At 40.7% G+C, this 18,399-nt stretch overlaps 1 protein-coding gene across 1 annotated transcript in view; it reads left to right on the forward strand.

Moving 5' to 3' along the window:
• The first annotated feature begins 366 nt into the window (after nt 1-366).
• Nucleotides 367-18,399, forward strand: part of kif19 (kinesin family member 19) — a 31,588-nt gene continuing 13,555 nt past the window's right edge. The window contains 2 exon segments of the mRNA XM_018666000.2: nt 367-1,022; nt 3,639-3,719. Coding sequence (XP_018521516.1) covers nt 984-1,022; nt 3,639-3,719 — 120 coding nt within the window. The 5' untranslated portion in view covers nt 367-983.

Consider the following 18,399-nt stretch of genomic DNA (forward strand, 5'->3'; position numbering starts at 1 on the left):
TTTTACATTCTTCCAGCAGATGTCAGTAGAGTGTTACAGACTGTGCTACTCACTAAGTTCAAAGTGTTACAGACGGTCCTGTATGGAAAACTGGTGTGGTTAACTGCACAGTATCCCAGGATATTGTAAGGGTTAGTGTGGAACAAAAGTAAATAAATAAATAGAAATTAAACAATAACAGCTAACAGTTATAATGTTTTTCAAATTTGGTGAAACAAACAAAAAAACTGTCAAAATCCACGTATTTTTTTCCCAAATATAAATATATATTTATCCAAAGCAATTTCTTAAAAAAAGACAAGACTATCCTTTTTTGTTTTAAAATAGGAAGTAGACTACTTTTTTTTTTTTTTTTTAACAGTAGCTTGATACTGCCGGTGCTCCACGGATCTTCAGGGACAACGTGCACATACACAGACACGCAAACTCCTCTCTCTCTCTCTCACACACACACACACACACACACACACACATACATAGCAGCAGCAGGGCAGCGGAGAGGACCGATAGACAGGGAAGTGTAATGTAGCAGGTGGGCTGCTGCTGCTACTGCTACTCCCCGGTGTTACCTGCCTCTCTCCGGCTCTTCCGTCTGTCGCCAGGTGAATTATCCTCGAATTCGTGTTTCTAACCTGCTGAGTGGAAACAAGCAGGAGGAACAAACGGAGCGTCGACGCACTTTGAAGCACGGAGAGAGAGAGAGTGAGAGAGCTGGCACTAGGCTTACAGTAAGACAGACTGAGGTCGTGAAGTGAAAAAGACGACGCGAAGCTGTTAGCTCGATAGTTGCTCCGGTTATTACTCTGAAGAGACCATTACAGCAGCAGTACAGAGCCCACTAGTTGTTGAGTGTGTGTGCGAAGGGCTGCAGGTGTTTTTTTTTCCTCAAAGGAGGTGACATGCAGGTAGTGAGTAGCAGGATGGTCCAGTGTCCCGTCTGCTATTGACGCTCATCATCCTTTACTTCTTCACCGAAAGTGACCATGAAGGACACGGGGGAATCAAAGGACCACCAACTTACTGTGAGTTCATGCTAAATGTTACTGTCTGTCCTTTTAATGTTGTGCTCAATCCCTTACATAACCTGAGTTTTAGCATTTTACCATTTAGCTTAGACGAGTTTCAAACAAGCTGTTGCTAGTGGTCAATAACGGAAACATCCAACCGGTGCAACAAAGAAACAAACCCAGAAACACGCTAATGGATAATTGTATTTTCAGTGTCCACTTTATTTTGTACGCCACCGCCAAGCTATCATTAAGTTCACCTTTAGCTTTAGTTGTTGTTGACACTATATGAAATGTGTACATTCAAATATATCTTTATTAGGCAGTTAAAAGGTAGTGTTGCGCTGGACTACATTATACTGACAGGTGTTTTTAATTATTGTCCACTCTGTTCACACGGAGGGGCAGAATATTTTCTCTAAATCACTCTGAATATAATGCAGACTAGTACAACAACACCACGCACTATGACCTCATAAATATATACACACATATACATTATATTGCTCAATTAACACCTCAGTGAACATTAAAGGTATCACAAAAGTACCTATACAGCAGAACAGTTGTATTGAATTGCATTAAATTGTACAGGAGTAATTATAATGTATTCTTGGTGTTTAGAACTGCAACAATTATCAGTTAATTGAAAGAAAATTGATAAGTGACTATCTTGAAGATAAATTAAAACTTTCAGTCAATTTAAGCAAAAATGTGAAACACCAGCTTCTATGATCTGACAATATACTGCTTTTCTTGGTATTACATTATAATTTCTCAAAATATTTATAGGTTTTGGACATTTAATGATATCACCTGGTGCTGTAGGACAACACGATGCACATTTGTCAGTGTTTTCTGATGTTGTATGACCAAACATTCATAGACAAATAACTAATCTATGATAAATAATTCTTGTTAGTTGCAGCTATATTGGAGTTATATGTTAGATTTCCCCAGCCCTTCACTACCTGCACTTTGTTCTGCAGCCCATATCTGAATTATTGAAGTGGCTGTTTCAGTTGCCTGGCCTCTCTCTTGTCCAGCATGTAATACACTTTATACAGAGAACCGACAGAGAGACCTCAATATTCCACCACAGTTGCTAGGGTGGAAATATGGTTTATTATTAATATTATTAGTAGTAGTATTACTAATAGTAGTAGTAGTATTACAAACACTCCAGAAAGACTCAGATAGGCAACATATTTTACGTGCTGCATTGTGTTCAACTGTCCATCTGATGTATTTGTATGTATTTTTAACAGTTACATGTGCCAGCGAGCCTCTGAGTACACGACACCACTGCTGTGATTGTTATTGTCTGTTTTCATCCCATTTTACTCCCATTAAAAGCTTTTCCACTGATCTCTGAGTGTTTTCGTGGAAAGAAATCATGCAGGGAGAGAAAGGCTAACAGCAGGGTGACTCTGAATGAGCATATTAATGTAATGATGCTACGTTCCAATCAGTTAGTGGTTGTGTATTTGCTATCCATTGTTGAAAAGGCTAATTTACCCTTTAAAAGTACATGTGAGTGTTTCACATTTGAGATGACTTTGGCCGATTGTGGGGAAAATGTCATCACTACAATTTGCAGGAGAAAATGACGCCAGTAAGGTTGTGAGGTTAGAGTTAGTTAGAAAATCAGTTCATCCATCTGTTTTCTACACTTACTTATCACATTCAGGGTGCTGGTGGTATGTAACTTATCCCAGCATGCACTGGGCAGAAGGCAGACTATATCCAAGACCAGTAACAAGTCTGCCACAGAGCTAACACACACAGACAGTCAAACACATCTACACTCATATTTACACCTAAGGACAAATTGAGTTTCCAGTTGACCTAGGCCTTGTGTGTTTGGGCTTCAAGACTGGAAACTAAAACATGTCAAATGTGGATAATATGCAAAATTCATACAGAAAAAACAGCCAACAAGGTTTGGATTTAACCCAGGGCTTTCTAAATATGAGTGTTACTTATTTTTAAGTTGCATGGAAAAATTTTCTGGTATCCTGTTCTTCGCATTAAAAACATTGAAAAGTGATGATGCAGCGGTAAGACATCCAGACTTTTAGTCAATACCATATTTAAGCTACATCTGTGTGCCCACATATTTTAAATTCTACATGCTCTTTTTGTAGCGCAGGCTTTCTGTTTAGCCAAGGTAATCCTGATGAGCTCTTCAAGGGTTATTTTCTAAGACTTGAGAAAGCTGTTCTAGGGCCACAGAAGAAATATTCACCTGGTTTCATGACTTGTAAACTGATTTGTTGTTTAAAATAAGTGGGGCTTGTCTCTGCGAATATGGAGGAATTCATACATTTGCTGCGACTTACAAATAAACCTAATTTCTTGCCTGAACTTTCTACCAGCACAGAACAAGTCTAACAGTCAATCTCAACACATTTACATATTTAATTACAGCTCCAGATACAACTGCATCAGCACAGACTCCATGCACACGTCCTTTGTAAATAAGAACTCATTTAGTGTACAAGGTTGAGTGCTCATGTGTGCCATCAGTGTCATTTCTCCCCATCATTTTCTAACCTATAATTTCAGTGAATTAAATATCGCTGTTGATTAAATTCAAGGACGACTGAATTCGCTCTGTGTGTGCCACAGGTTGCCTTGAGGATCCGACCCCTCAGTGATGCTGAGCAGGAGGAGGCAGCCACAATCGTGGCCCACAGAGTGGACGACCAGGTGAGATGGTCATCTTTTATTCCACCGCTCCGTGTGTGTCAATATCCTGTTCACCTCTGTGCTTGGCAGTGAGTGATGGGGGTCAGTGCGTGTGCTTCTGTGGGAGAAGGCTGTTGTCTCTGTTTCAGAACGCTCTTCTTGCCTGTCATGAGGCTGCACAGATAAGGTATCTGCAGGGGCCACGGTAAAGCCAGCGGCTCTTTTTAAAAACCAACTCGTTTGTAAAGCTCAAATGTCACATTTCATTTGTAAATGAATGCTGGATGACTCAGACCTGAAGCAAAGAGAGTGACCTTTCTGATGATTGATACAAAGCTACAAGTTCTTTCATTAGTAGACGGCTGAAAGCTTTGCTACGATGTCTGGGGTTTAGTTGGACATCAACAACTGTAGAGCTGTGTAACAGAGCCAGCATAAAACATTTGTGCTGATGGTAATTAGTGTGTCTTAAATGATAATAAAGACATACAACTAGGGCAGTCAGTAATAAATATTTCTGTATGGATTAAGAGTTATGCAGCCATTTTTAGTCACCTAATCATTTATGTACTTCACCAATTATTATTGCACTCCTATAAAGTCATGATGGACAGTTCTGACAGTTCAGTTAGAGATATGATTCAGGTGTGTTATGCTAGCGACAGCTAATGTAGCCTTGAGTCACTAACGTAAGCAGAGAATAGCAGCAGGCTTCAGAGGTATTGTAAGCTTGATTTTTTTCTAACTCCCTTCCCCCAGATATTTTGTAATCTTCAGGTTACATCAGGTTACATCACTTCTGGAGTCACTAAAGGTTTCATAGAACTCCTTTTATCTGAAAACAGACATTGATGTGTAAAAAAATGACATGCATTCCCCTTAAACACTACGGGCTATTTAACTTCACTCTGGAAGGAAGGATTTGTTGATATTTCTTAGATTCAAATCTTGTCTGATCAGTCTTTGAAAAGTATTTGTATCTGAATTGCTTTTAAGTAATTAATGCCAGTCTTTCCATCAAATAAAGGCACACAGATAGAACAAAAAGCTCTATTTAAACAAATGCCTGATTGCAGTTGGACACTAGTAACTGCTGATGAAATTTTTTTCTGCTGCTGTTTACCTTGTGTTTCTATTAGAGCTGAAATGTTTAATCACTTAACAGAAAATAAATCAGCAACTATTTTGTTAATAGATTAGACATTTGCTGACAAATACCAAACAAGCAATTGATTGACTAATTATGTAAATAATCAGTAGATTCATCTATGAGATAATCATTAGTTACAGCCATAATTTGACCATATTGTATATCTCAATCAACTACCATGCTAACATCGAGAACAGATAATACTAATACCCCTAACATGTCTGTCTCCATTCACTCTATTCCCACATCCTCCCTGTCCAATTTTAGAAGGTTTTCCGATTTATTTGGCAAGTAAATGGGGTGAATGGAGCCATTATGATAATTACATTTTCCATTAGAGTAAACCATGACAGGAATGCTTCTGAATGAACAGAATGTAGATTGGCTAAGAACAGTTATTGTTATACAAATCATATAAATTACGCCATGGATTGGACATGGATTTTGGTATTATTTATCCTAGCTGTACAAAAATATTTAAACTAACTGGGCCTAGATTGTTGTCATACAGCAGAGGTGTTTTTTTCCTGAGAGGATCTTGTCCTTTGAGCATGACCACTGTGCGCACCTATGTCGTGGGGTTATTACCATGTGACCTCCCATGTGAGAAGGAGACACTGTGTGTATGAACTCCATGAGGGCCATATTTACTGGCAGTCCTTGCTTTTGAACTGGTCCCTCTTGGAGACCATTTAGCAGTACCACCAGTGAGTGTGTTATGATGATGAAGGTAGTGCAAATGATAATAAGCATCGTGACTGGGAACCTGCTGAGGCCTCTCCAGCGTAGGCTGACTGAGGTAATAGTGGGCATACTGACGGTGGGCAGCTTCTCTTAATTAACCAAGACAAAGCTGGAAAAATGACAACATTGCAGCAGCTGACACACAGACTCAGATTTCCCTCATTGTAACAGTGACAAATGCTAGAGGGACACATTATATTTGTGCAAGGCTATGATTAGTAGTGTTTACTCATACTGCTGAAGGATTTTACTAGAGGCCACTTCTAGAGACCGATAATCCACTGTGCTGAGGTCTGACTTGTTTGTCTGTCTTCTCAGAAGTAATTCAATTAGACCAAGTCTTAAGGACAACATCAGCACTTCTGTCTGTCATGACATCATTAAAATGGGCTTGGACTCAGGGGATTAGAGCATAGCGGCAGGCAGGCAGATACAGTGCTGACACCACAGTGCCATGCAGCCACAGGCTTTGTTATTGTCTCTGTTCAACTGCAGTTTGTTGATTTTTACCCTTGAACAGCACAATCCATACTGTATTACGTCTGTGGAGAGAATTAGAAATGGACAGAATTCTGAAGGGTCCCTTTGGGGGTTATATCAGGTTCACTCACGCACAGTTGCTGGGATGGATTAGCAGAGCTTACAATGCACAGTTGTTATTGAGACAATGGGATTGTGGGAATCTGCTGTTTACCTAAGGTTCACCTGGACTGCCCTGACATGAATTGAGGAGATGTAGCGAGATAGGTCACAACAACACAGGGATAGGATCACAGTTTATGGGATAGCTGAATATGTTTTCCTGTAGCTGTCACCCTTGCCCCAGCCATCACACATCACACAAATATATGTGGATAAATTCACACAGACACACCTTAAAAACATTTTCACATGCTGTCCCTTTGCAAATACAATCAACCGTGTTCTGATTACTTTGTTTTTAAGACAGACAAACAGGCAGGCAGTGACCATATGGCCTGCTCAGACAGATTAGCAGGGCACTAGTGGCTGCCTTGTCTGCCTGGGTGCGAGTACCCAGATCTGGCTGTCCTGGCAGAGAGCAGACAACTTGAAGCTGACTAAGTCTGCAGAGATGAGCTCATTGGATGGGTTTTAGTTCAGGTTAAGCCTTTTGCCACCTGCTCTCTTTCTCTCTCTGGCTTACTCCCCCCCCACTGACAGCCTCTGGGGATGCAGCCTTTCATGGACCACCTGTTGCCTGTTATACTCAATGGGCTTTCCCTGTCCTTGAGTGAGTAGTACACAGGTCAGGTACTGAGGTGGATTTATGAATGAGATATTAAATGGCTCAGGTTGAGCTATTTTTATTGAGGTACTGTCATAGTGCTCTGTTACCAGCATAGAAAAGTGTATCGCAGACTTTATACAAGGCTTTTCTGTGGTACGTTTCAGTAGCAAAACATCTTTCTAGTCAGGTTTTATTTTGGAACCTGATGTACAGTTGAAGGAAAGTTGAACAGTCATTTTGGGATGAGTATATGTAATTACACCTTCATGGGGGCAGGAGACAGAGTGTTCTGTCTGGCTTCTTAATGATACAGGTTGGTGAAAATAAGAAACCAGCCCAACCAGTGTTGTTTAGGACACTATGAACAGTGAGAGAAAACCACAGACAAATCAATTTGTTATGGGACTAAAGAAAAACCAGGAAGTCCAGAGACTAGCTACCAAAAACCACTACCAAAAACCAGTTGCATTTTGTTTGAATATTGTAAGTAATATCAAGTTCTAAAGATTAGAAAGAGGCAAATGTGACTGTGATCATTACTGAAAATTAACCTTGGTTAGAAAAAATCCAGAGAGGTATCGTTCCTTCTTAAGGCTAATGCCAAATCTATGTTTAGCCCCCAAGGGATAAAGATGGTCTCTCAACCTCGTAAATGAGACATCTGTGAGGACTATTTTATCTCACTACTGATTTCACTACTTACAAATGTCTGTTGTGGTGCTTACGGCTAAATGTACACGTGGTAGGAGTTTAGAGCATACATTAGAAAGGATAATTGAATCTTATCCAAAGTAGGTACACACCACAAAATACACTCCGTGCCCAAAAGAGTGTTTTAGCTTTAATATATATACACAGAGTTACACAGATACTCTAAAACAGTTTTAGACTTATTTCCAGTGATTGTTCAGTCAGTACAGCAATCAAGCATGTTTTTAAATGCATTCATTTACATGTCAGTGTAAATATCCTGCTGGTGGAGTGTTTACATCCTGCAGGTTGTCTCCTAGCCCTCGAACTTGTTAAGCATGTCTTCAGCGGGGCTGGCCTGTCAGGAACACACAGTGGGGAATGCTTTATAGGGAGGCTTCGTCTCCATGGAGACACCTAGACAAGGTCAGGGCCATTGTTTGTTTTTGTTTTTTTCATTCCTGTTCCTCAGTTGTACAGTCCTCCATATAGGAGAGTAAAGAAAAACAGCAAGTGAGGAAGGCCATTTTTTATTGTTGTTGTCCACAGATGAATTGGATGTTGGTGGTATTTTATGGTCATATTTTAAGAGTGAGAGTAGAGGACTTAAATACCCTTCTTTTGGGGTTTGAACAAGAAGAAAATACTTCCCCACCATGTATACATTCTGTATGTTTACCCACCGGAAAAAAAACATAGGGTCAGGTGTTTCATCCTCACAGAGAGAGAGAATGTCAGCCAGCAGGCAGAAATTTACCATTTTGCCTCCCGGTTCCTTTGTGAAGATCAAGTCCTCTAAAACAATGAGCAGCATTCAGCTCAGTCCAAGCACAGGTCGACTTGATTACAGTATGTCCATGAATTGGCATATTTTCTGCCTTTGTAGAGCACAAAGCACCTTACCTCAAGTGCTCAGTGTAGAGTTTCCGCCAACATCTACACAGGCCTGTCAGTGAAAAGGAGATTCAAATTGCCTTCATCTTAGATGCTGCACTGTCGTTAGCCTGATTCAGCAAAAGCAGCTCCTCTCGGAAAACAGGCTACTGTGAAGGCATTGTGAAAGGCATTTTATTCAACATACAACACCTAATCTGCAATGTTTGTCGCAAGCAAACGTCAGTATATTCCAGTGGAAACGAAGTGTGAATAAATTTTTGGCCAGTTCCAGGCAGTGAAAATATTGTGCTAGAAGGTAGCCATCCTGAATCCTCCAGTCTGGTTTTGATTGATGTCAGAATGTCAGTTTGTTTTAATCGAAATGCACCAATTTCCTAATACAAACATGACTAATTTGATTTAATTTGAAGAAAACACGCTGCTGACCTGAGAGTGAAGGAGAGTAACATGCGTCAGAAATGCTTAACGTTTGCATAACAATGACTGACTGTCTTAACATTCCCCCACCCTCTACTGATGGAAATGTTCTCTCCAGAACAGTCAGTCACCATAATAGCCCTGGTTAAAAATCCAGGGAAAAAGTGGAAAAAAAGGCACACTTGGTCCATGCACAGACTCTTTTTTTTTTTTTTTTAAACAACAGAGTGTTTGAATAGCTTCATGTTTGGACAAGAGAGGGAAAGGAACTACAAATAGCCATGTCCTTTTTAGCTGTGAAGATTTAACCTCCTCACACAGGAGACAAAGCCAGGAATGAGACCTGAACCTGAAATGGCAACGGTGGCACAACAGAGAGAGAAGCACAGATAAGTTTATTTTGGGTCACACACAGAAGGTAGTCCTACTTCAGTGCAGAGCTAGGTTAATATGTCAACACGAATAGACTGCCTGACCCTGAAAGTGAATAATCTTTGCTTTCCTCATTTTCTCTGACTCCACACCTCTCCTCTTCTGCCTCTCTCTGACTCCCCTGATCTATGCTCCATTGCCTGAGTCTCTTTTACATAAGGGCCATTGTGGGTGGATTTGTGCATGTTTGTATGTGTGTGTAGTATGTGATCCCTCTCAGTGCTCTCCCTGCTCTTCTATTCCTAATCATGATGAGAGGGCAGGGCGTGGCAGCTCACCACAAGCAGCCTAGCTCTGAACAGCTTTTATTACTCAAGTAAACACTCTTATTGCCCCTGACCAACTCCTTAGGAATCACAATGAGCCCATTATGCAGTTTGATTAAAAAGCAGTATTATACAAAACAGTTGTTAGCATAATCAGGAACGTGATATAGCAGGTGTGAATTGTTTGTGCCATGCTGTGTCCTCAGGTGTCTTCTGAGTCATTCTTTGCTCCACAAGGAGATGAGGAAAAGGAAGGAACTACCCAAAGGGCTTTTACGGTAGCCTCACCAGCTAATTACGTTATAGATTATGCAAGCAAGCATGCAAGTTTTCCATCATAGGGGAAAAACGAAATTGTGATAAGAGCACATCCTTTAGTACTGTGTATGTGCATTTGTATGTGTGTGCTCTGTTCTGTGTAACAGAATCAGGAGCACAATGTTCCTCCACTTCCTCTGTGGCCACCTAATACCTTTTACACAAGCAGGAAGTACAGGTCAGCCTGCACGGCCATCAATGTGCCTGTCTTTATTGGGCTCCAGGCCAGAGAGACGGGCAGGGACTGGTTTGTTGTAACATAATAACTTATAGGTCACAAGTTGATTGTCACAACAAAGTTCACATCAACAGCCAAGCATCGTCTCAAACTGTCCTGAAGACACTAGCAAATTGAACTAAATGAGAGTTAAAACAAACACCAATTCGTTGAAAATTTGAAATGTGAAAGGGGTTGTTGAAACGGGTCATGGGGATGGGGTTGCAGAAAGCAACAGATGATCAAAAAGAGGCACAGAGAAAATCAGGACAGAGAAAAGAAGTGGCACTGAGGACAGAGTTGCAGCTAGCGACTGGGCGTTTACAGAGAAAACATCTCCCATATGTCTTGGGGTTTAAGGAACCAGAGGGAGTAAGTCTCTAAAGGGGTTTGAGTGTAATACCCCAGTCAAAACACCATGTTGTTTGTCTGGTTGAGGCTCATGACACTGCCTCTCCAGAAAATGACAGGACCGGTTAAAGCTGATTTGAGATGATGGAAACATCTACATATGTTACCTAGGCAAGAAGTAGTGTGACTCTGCACTACCTTATCCACAAGGGTGGCAGGTCAGAAAAAGCTGAGTCATTACAACTGTTTTGTATAAACAACATATATATATATATATATATATATATATATATATATATATATATATATATATATATTTTCCTACAACAGAAAATCCTACTGACTGAACACTATTGACAATTATACTTCACAGAGAAAGAGTAAAATACCTTTCTAATGGTGTATAATGAGCTTTACAGGCTGTAAAAGACTCATGGCTATTCCTAGGTTTATTTCTCTTTACTCTAGTACATCTTGCATCTTCATTAAACAAGAGTACAGTCTATTTTTGAAACCTTTTGGGAACTTTATTGAGTGCTGTGGCCACAGAACATGTGAAGCTACTTGGAAACACTAATGGCTGCTTTTGTGTTTCATACAGGTGACATCTCTCACTCTGTCATGTCTGATAGAAGCAAAAAGGTCTAAAATGCCTGAAAATAGCATGCTGCCCCATTCTGCTATTACTGATGTCATTATGTGTGAACATGGGTGTGAAGTTAACTTGACATTGCACTAAATGGATCCTTATGTCCCTCTGAAAATTTCCTTTACTTACCAAAGGTTCATCATGTTTTTTGTGCTTTTTTTGGCTTTTTAAACATTACAATGATATTAATGTATTATATAATTAACATATAATAACAATGACAGGAAAAGAACAACAAGATATTGGATTGATTCATTTTCAGAGGATATTATTATATATATACATCCAGATGTTTAAGGCCAAATCACAATAAAAGTCATCTCAAGGCACTAAACTAATTCAGTTTACTAAACTGTATGTTGCAAAACAACCCTGCATGTTATTTTTGTATTTATCAGTATAAGCTGAGTCTACCCTTTTGTTGTAATGCAAAAAAAAACAACATTCACCATTTTTAAGATTCACTGCCAGTCTCCTAGCAACAGCGCTCTCACAACTTAAACCACCTGCATGTCAGGCATAATGATTTCCCCTGTCAAAACTACAACCTCACGTGTTTCATTTGAAGGCAGTTATTATCTTGGTTCACATGTTTCAGCAGACTCACACAGCTGCTCTGTTCTGCTCAAACTGTTGAGCCTTCATACTTGTTGGCAAACTCAGATTCCAGCATTACAGGATGTTTATCATCCATTATTGTTTTCACTTCATGACTTGTTATGAACACAGACGCATGATTAGAGTGAGGAGATGAGTCAAAATAGTGTGATCCTAAATTCACTATGCCTTACTTGCTGTTTTAAATTAGAGACAGTGATGTTACATTTCAAGCTCTTTTTTGTAATTTGGAAATTATAGCAATAATAATTTACAAAGACACATATGGCCCTTAGTCAAGGCAGGCCTGTTGTACAGCTTCCTCTGTACTCTTAAGCTGTTCCTCTGGCTCTGAAATGATCATTCCATGGCTAAATGTTGACCCACAAAGACCACAGGGCTGTAACTTAATCCTGTGTAGCATGTGTATGTGTGCATGCCCGTGTGTTGTTGTCTGGATAATTGGTAATTGTCCCAGTTTGTGTGTTATGGCTGACCTCTGGCCTGTGGCCTCAAGGCTACCTCTGACTTTCAATAGCATGCACCCTGCACCAGTCTCTGGCACAAAGCTACAGAGCTTTCCTGCCAGTTGGTGGACTCTTGGAGGTTTGTTGTTTGTTATGGCACCAAGTGGATAAGTAATAGCTTTGCTGGCTAAGCAACCTAATTATCTCCACCAAGGAGGTTGTGTCTTTTGTTTGTTTGCAGGATTTCTCAAAAAAGTAAGAGTGTAAAATATGTTTTAAGTACCAGTGAAATTTGGAAAGGGACTTGGAAAGTATGATTAAGTTTTCTTTGAATCCAAGACTTTTTTTTTGCACCTATTTGAAATAAGAACATGTTGCACAAAGATGCTTAATGTCTTTAATTATTTTATGTTGAGGGTGACCTCAGGGCACCCTATGCCCTCAACATCTTCACACTTAATTGAGATCTGGTGATTCAGTGATTTGCTGTCACAGATGACAAATTGCTGTATTGTTCTTCTTATCCTTTGTAACCATCTGTGCCTGTGTCATGCAATAATACATCTGTGCTACATGGCCCTGAAACAGAAATGATGAGTGTAATGACCAAAGAAGAAAAACTAGGCAGGTGGCAGAGAGGAAGAAAGAAAAGCGATTTCTCTCATCCAGTTTGTGATCTTTCAAGATGTCTTGTTGCGTAAGGTGTTGGGAATCTAATTGCAAGGACTTGTGTGTGTATACGTATAAGTGTCTGAGTCGGAATTACAGCGACCCTCGTCTGACTGTACTGAGCTGGCATTCATTTGCCACAGCCAGACATCTTACGTAACCTCAAATGAAGAACAGACCTTGCTATCAAGCACCCTGTATCAGGTACACTGTGAGCCAACACACACCTCTGATCATCCAGAGCCCCTGAAATGGGATATACAGTAGCATTGTTGGGGTGCAGAGAGGGCAGCTCTGAGGTTTTCTATCAGATAACCAGCTGCAATTGTGCCCGCTGGACTTTCCAGAGCTTTGGTTGCGATTTCTGAAAGAGCAGCTTGAAAGGTTGCCCGGTAAAGGTCACTGCCTAGACCTGATTGCTTTCTTTATGTGATCTTGATCCTTTGTTCTTTGCAGTATTCTTGACACAGCACACAGATGTCATTGTTAAACGACTAATGTCATTGTGCAGCCTAAAGATAAGGGAGGGAGATATGGTGAAATGCACGTGACTATATTTTCTGAAGGATTTTTTACATCTTTCTGCTATACATCCCACTCAACTAGTCTAGTCCATAGTAACCATAATGTTACTGGTTAAAATGAGGTGGTGCCTCTGGGGGAAAACTAGATGCAGAGATGAACACTTCAGATATTACACACTGACACATGACATACAGACAAAAGCACTTCTTTTAATCTCTCCAATACATGCATGGTCAATCCTATGAGCTTGATAAAAGAGGATGTAATCTCATGACCTTTGAAACCAGAGCAATAAAGACAGGACACAAATGTAAGCAATAAAACGTGACATCTGTGTGGACAGGTGATTTGACGTGGCCCTGTCACTGTGATTCAGACCCCCCTCTGCATGTTTATGTCTGAAATAGTTTTCTGCTCCATCTGCTGTCCTCTGGTCTTTCAGTTTCTCCTCTCTCCTCACTTTGGGTTACTTTTAATTTCATTTTATCTGTCATTGGCTGTAGCTATCTTGTTAATTACACACAAAAATTAATTTCACATCACACAAGAGTTTTTCACTTTCTCTGCACTCTTACCTGCTGACCATATAGCATTGTGATCACCATTGAGAGTATCAGACAGAAAGACAGTTAATTTTGCTTCTAATCAAACTTGTGTGACATTACAGTATGAGTGGCAGCAAGCACTCTGTAGGACATTTATATGATTGAGTTTTCCAATTGCTCTTTTGTCATTTTATTGCTGATCCAAGCCATCATTTAGGTGTAATGAAACCAGTGCATATAAAAGGGCTTGATGTCTACACGACTGCTGACTTTTGTTGCCTGTCTTGGCAGCATTTGCCACTTGGCACACGATAGTGGAGCGAGTCAGGGACAACCAACCAGGGTAGGTTGGCTTGTGAAACCGCACCACATCCAGGCTTTGAATTATGGATCCGCGGTGGGAGTTAGCGGTGCTATAATCAGCAAGATGGCCAACCAAGTCAACCCTGCTGCTTTAACGACCAGAACAGCAGGGCCTCTTGATTAGAAAACCCATCAGCCACGAAAGGCGCTGCGCAAGGGTGCTTCATCGCACCCCACCGCTTTTTATGGCATTTAGATAACTCCATCACACTAATTGGTTTCATGTCACTGCATAAGCAAGCTGTTGTTTTGACTTTGGCTGATCCTTGTAAGGAAATGAATATTTTAGGAGTCTCTTTTTTTCATAGCCACAGTGTGTAAAATTCACGCTCATGCCATTTGTTTTGTCAGCCCCCAGGGTCGAGTTAAACCGAGTCAAGCCCTGCATCCAAATGAAAAGTGGCTGTACCATGTGATGTCCATTGTGACAGCGGACAGCACGATTAAAACTGCTAAAAACGACACCATGTTTACAAAGGCTGTCGACCAGGAAATTGCTTTCCTACACACATGGTTCTTGGGTCCTTCGGGCTGCTGGCCCACTCGTGTCAAAACTGACGTCTTCTTCAGTGGTGCCCATGAATTAGTCAGCAGTCAACAAAAAAGGGGTGATTGGTCCCAGTAGAAAGAACAACAGGTGCCAATTTAGACCTCAGTGGATAATCTGACCTTGACATCACTCTCCTTATAATATAAAACTGATCCATAGTTGGAAGGTTTCTTTGTCTGCTAATATTCTGATCTTTAAAGCCATGGCTAACAAGCCATGAGCCAGTGAACCAGCAACTTCTTTCCTGATAGAAATGCAGATATAGTCTCTCAAAGATGAGACAGAATTAGCCATGGCTGTGTGGAAATCATGCAGTGCACTCTACATGTGTTGTTTCTAACTTCTATGTGATGTAGTTTCAACTGTCAGATGTTTACAGATCAAAATGATTGTCTTTCTAGACAGGTCAATATCAGAGGGTTAGAGGATTGGCAGTAAGAGTTTAGAGAAGCATTGGCAAAAAGACAAAAAGCTGACAAATGAACTCATATGCCTTCAAGTTAAAGCCACAGCCAATGTCCTAGTAATTAATTATCAGTGTCATAGCTACAGCTTGTCAACTATTTTGTTCATTAACAGTGGCACCAAAACCAGTCAGACATTTCTATTAATCTTATCAGGTTGTATGTTATTGCTGTATTGTACCGGTTGTGTTTGGAGAGTGATTGCTGTGCAGCTGTCCACTGACTCACATCCCAGTTTCAAGCCTGTTGGATTCATGATTCATTTACAGTAAATAAGAGGATGAATCTATGAGCTTTTCTGGAGGTGATTCTGCCTGATGACTAACTGACAGTTGTGTAAGTCTGTCTTTAACAGATCCTGCTTATGGCTATGTGATCTGGGTATTCTGCCCATGTAGAAATAAATCACCAGTTTTATCCTGTAGAAATTGTAGTGTGTGATGAGTCATATTTTATTCTATATATACCCATCTATATATACCCATATACCATATACCATATATTCATTATTCGTCTGTAAAATGTCAGCAAACCACAAAATATTCAATCTACTGTCATAAAAGTGTAAGAAAACCATAAAATATCCACCTTTTAGAAGCGGGAACCAGTTTATATTTGCCATTTTTGTTTGAAAAATAACTCTTGAATTAATTAATCAATTATCAGAGACAGTTGCTGATTCATTTCTGTAGATTGAGAACTGTGGCACAACTCCATCCAGCATTATTTAACCATCAGCTTTACTTTACCTCCTCTTATGTTATACACACAGGCACATTGTGTGGGAGTGTGTCGGCCTCTGCTCTCGTGGTCAGTCATGCCACCCTGCTTGCACAGACTTGCTTGTTGCAGTGGACATGAGGTTCCTCTGTCTTAGTTGCTGTGTGTATGAGTACATGTTTCCATGCAACTGAGAGTGAGAAAGAGAGAGAGGGAGGATGTGTGGGAGATTTAATGGTATCCATGAGACTGCCATGTTTCCAAATACTTCTTAACCTGTTCTGTACCCTGGACGTCAGTGCTCAACAGCCAGGACTAACCTGTACTTCACCTCGGACTCTTTGTTTAGCAGAAGCCTCTTAATTGAGCACAGAGAACAGTCTGCTGTGAAGGGCACCTGTGTTGGCAAAGTATAAACTCATTATTGGCATCAAAACCCTGAGGCGCATGCCCGGACATCTAGTCTTATGTCGCTACACAATGTACTGTCATTAGAGCCAGCACCTTACAGTCTTATCAGAAGATTTAAGAAAATTAGTGGCATAGAATCTACCTGAGCAGCAGCAGCTGCTGTGTGTGGATGTTCATGGGTGGAGCTGTGGAAGGTACTGTAACTCAAGAAACACAGATGACAGATGGGACTAGAGGTGTTATCAACACCCTCGGTCCTTAATGATTTTCCCAAGTGCATGCACAGGGACAAAACTGCGCATGGATGGGCACACTATTTGATACCTACTATACGTGCAATTATGTAAGAGCATTGTTGGGTGGTCATTAGCTTTCTCAGGGGGCATGCACACACACCATGTATATAGTAACAGGTCTGCATAGGCAAAACAGTGCTCTGCAGAGCGGTCAAATATGAAAAACACCAGTGTCATGTAATGTGTGGAGGGAAGGCTTTCTAAAGTGATGGTCTATGCTGTACGGAAGTTTTACTGGAAGAAGACAATGTTCTGTTGCCTCTTATTTCTCCAATGCAAGGGTTGTCATCCATCTATACTCATGTTAGTGCTTTAAAGCAACTTTGTGAGAAGAATATAGCAGATTAACAGAAAAGTAATCCATAGCTACGTTAATAATCAGTTCAGATGTTTTTTTTTTTTCACTAGTTCCCACTCTTCCATGCAAACAATTTAGTGTAACATGGTAAGACCAACCACTTAACATAATCAGTTGACAGGTGCCTTGTATAAGATCCAAACCATTATGATAAGACAATTTGACAATGTTGACAACTTACAGAGCCTGCTGCCTCTTGTCCTAATATGGACTCACTAACCCTTGGTGTGAACACAGTAGTAGTGCTGCTTGTCCCATCGTCCTATAACAAGAGATAACTCTTTGTGCCATTTGTTTTTACAAATAAGTTCCTCTGAGCGTACTTGTTTCTGAAGGTCGTCAGATCGGCTGAGACTTACTGACTGATGCGCTTCTGACCTCCCTTGTTCACAATATCTTTCCTGTGAAATGCGATCAGAACTCGGACGTCACTCCATGAAAAGAAAAGTTAGAGGAGAAGCAGGAAGTTAAGAGGATGAGGAGAAAGAGGAGGAGCGAGAACTGCTGCACATGCTACTCTCTTATCCTCACATGTTTTCCTTGGAGCGTATCTTCTCATATCTTGAGTCCAGGGAAGGTGTAAACTTAACAAGTAGTGGTGCTGCTTCATCTTTCCCACCTCTCCATCTCTCCTCTTTCTCCCTCTTCAGTACTTCATTCCACTCTCCCATACCCCTTTTTGCTGATTGCATCCTGTGTAAGCTTGCCATCCTCCCCACCCTCGCCCGTTATTGTCAGTTTATTAAAAGTGAAATCTCTCCTCTTGAATTTCAATTGAGAGGCTTCAAAGTGAGCGGCTCAGTGGTTGAGGTGGTCATCAAACAAGCCGGGTGCTTCAGCGCTACAGGCCTCAGAGGACTCTCCAGGTCCACTGCTGAAGGGAGTAGATCAGCTGACAAACCTGGCAAACTCCCAGCTGCCCCACTGTCGCATCTGAAATATACCCAAGGGTTCTCACTACTATCTTCTCTTTATTGTCATTGAATTTTCTTGCAGTTACATAGCAAGAAATTCAAGACTACAACACAGTGAGGGGCATAATTTTCCTTCAACTGTGTACAACTTGGCAAGCCAGTTGCACCCACTCTGATTCAGTGATTTGTCAACAGTATTATGTTTTTTTTGTTTTTTTCTGTTCAGCATTTGTTCTTGAAATGTTCTTGTGGAGAGCTGTGATTTACTGATGACAGTGGGTTAGGCTTAGGCTTTGTCAAACAGCACAATTGGAACAATGAGACATTTCAATCTCCATGTATTCACATAAAACAACATGATTCTGCTGCTCAGACTGTCACATGCACAAAAACATTATTTGAGCAGCCCAAGTTCCCCTTGAATTCACTGGTCCCTCTCCTC

Source organism: Lates calcarifer, linkage group LG23 (genome assembly GCF_001640805.2).
Source record: "Lates calcarifer isolate ASB-BC8 linkage group LG23, TLL_Latcal_v3, whole genome shotgun sequence".
Lineage (NCBI taxonomy): Eukaryota > Metazoa > Chordata > Actinopteri > Centropomidae > Lates > Lates calcarifer.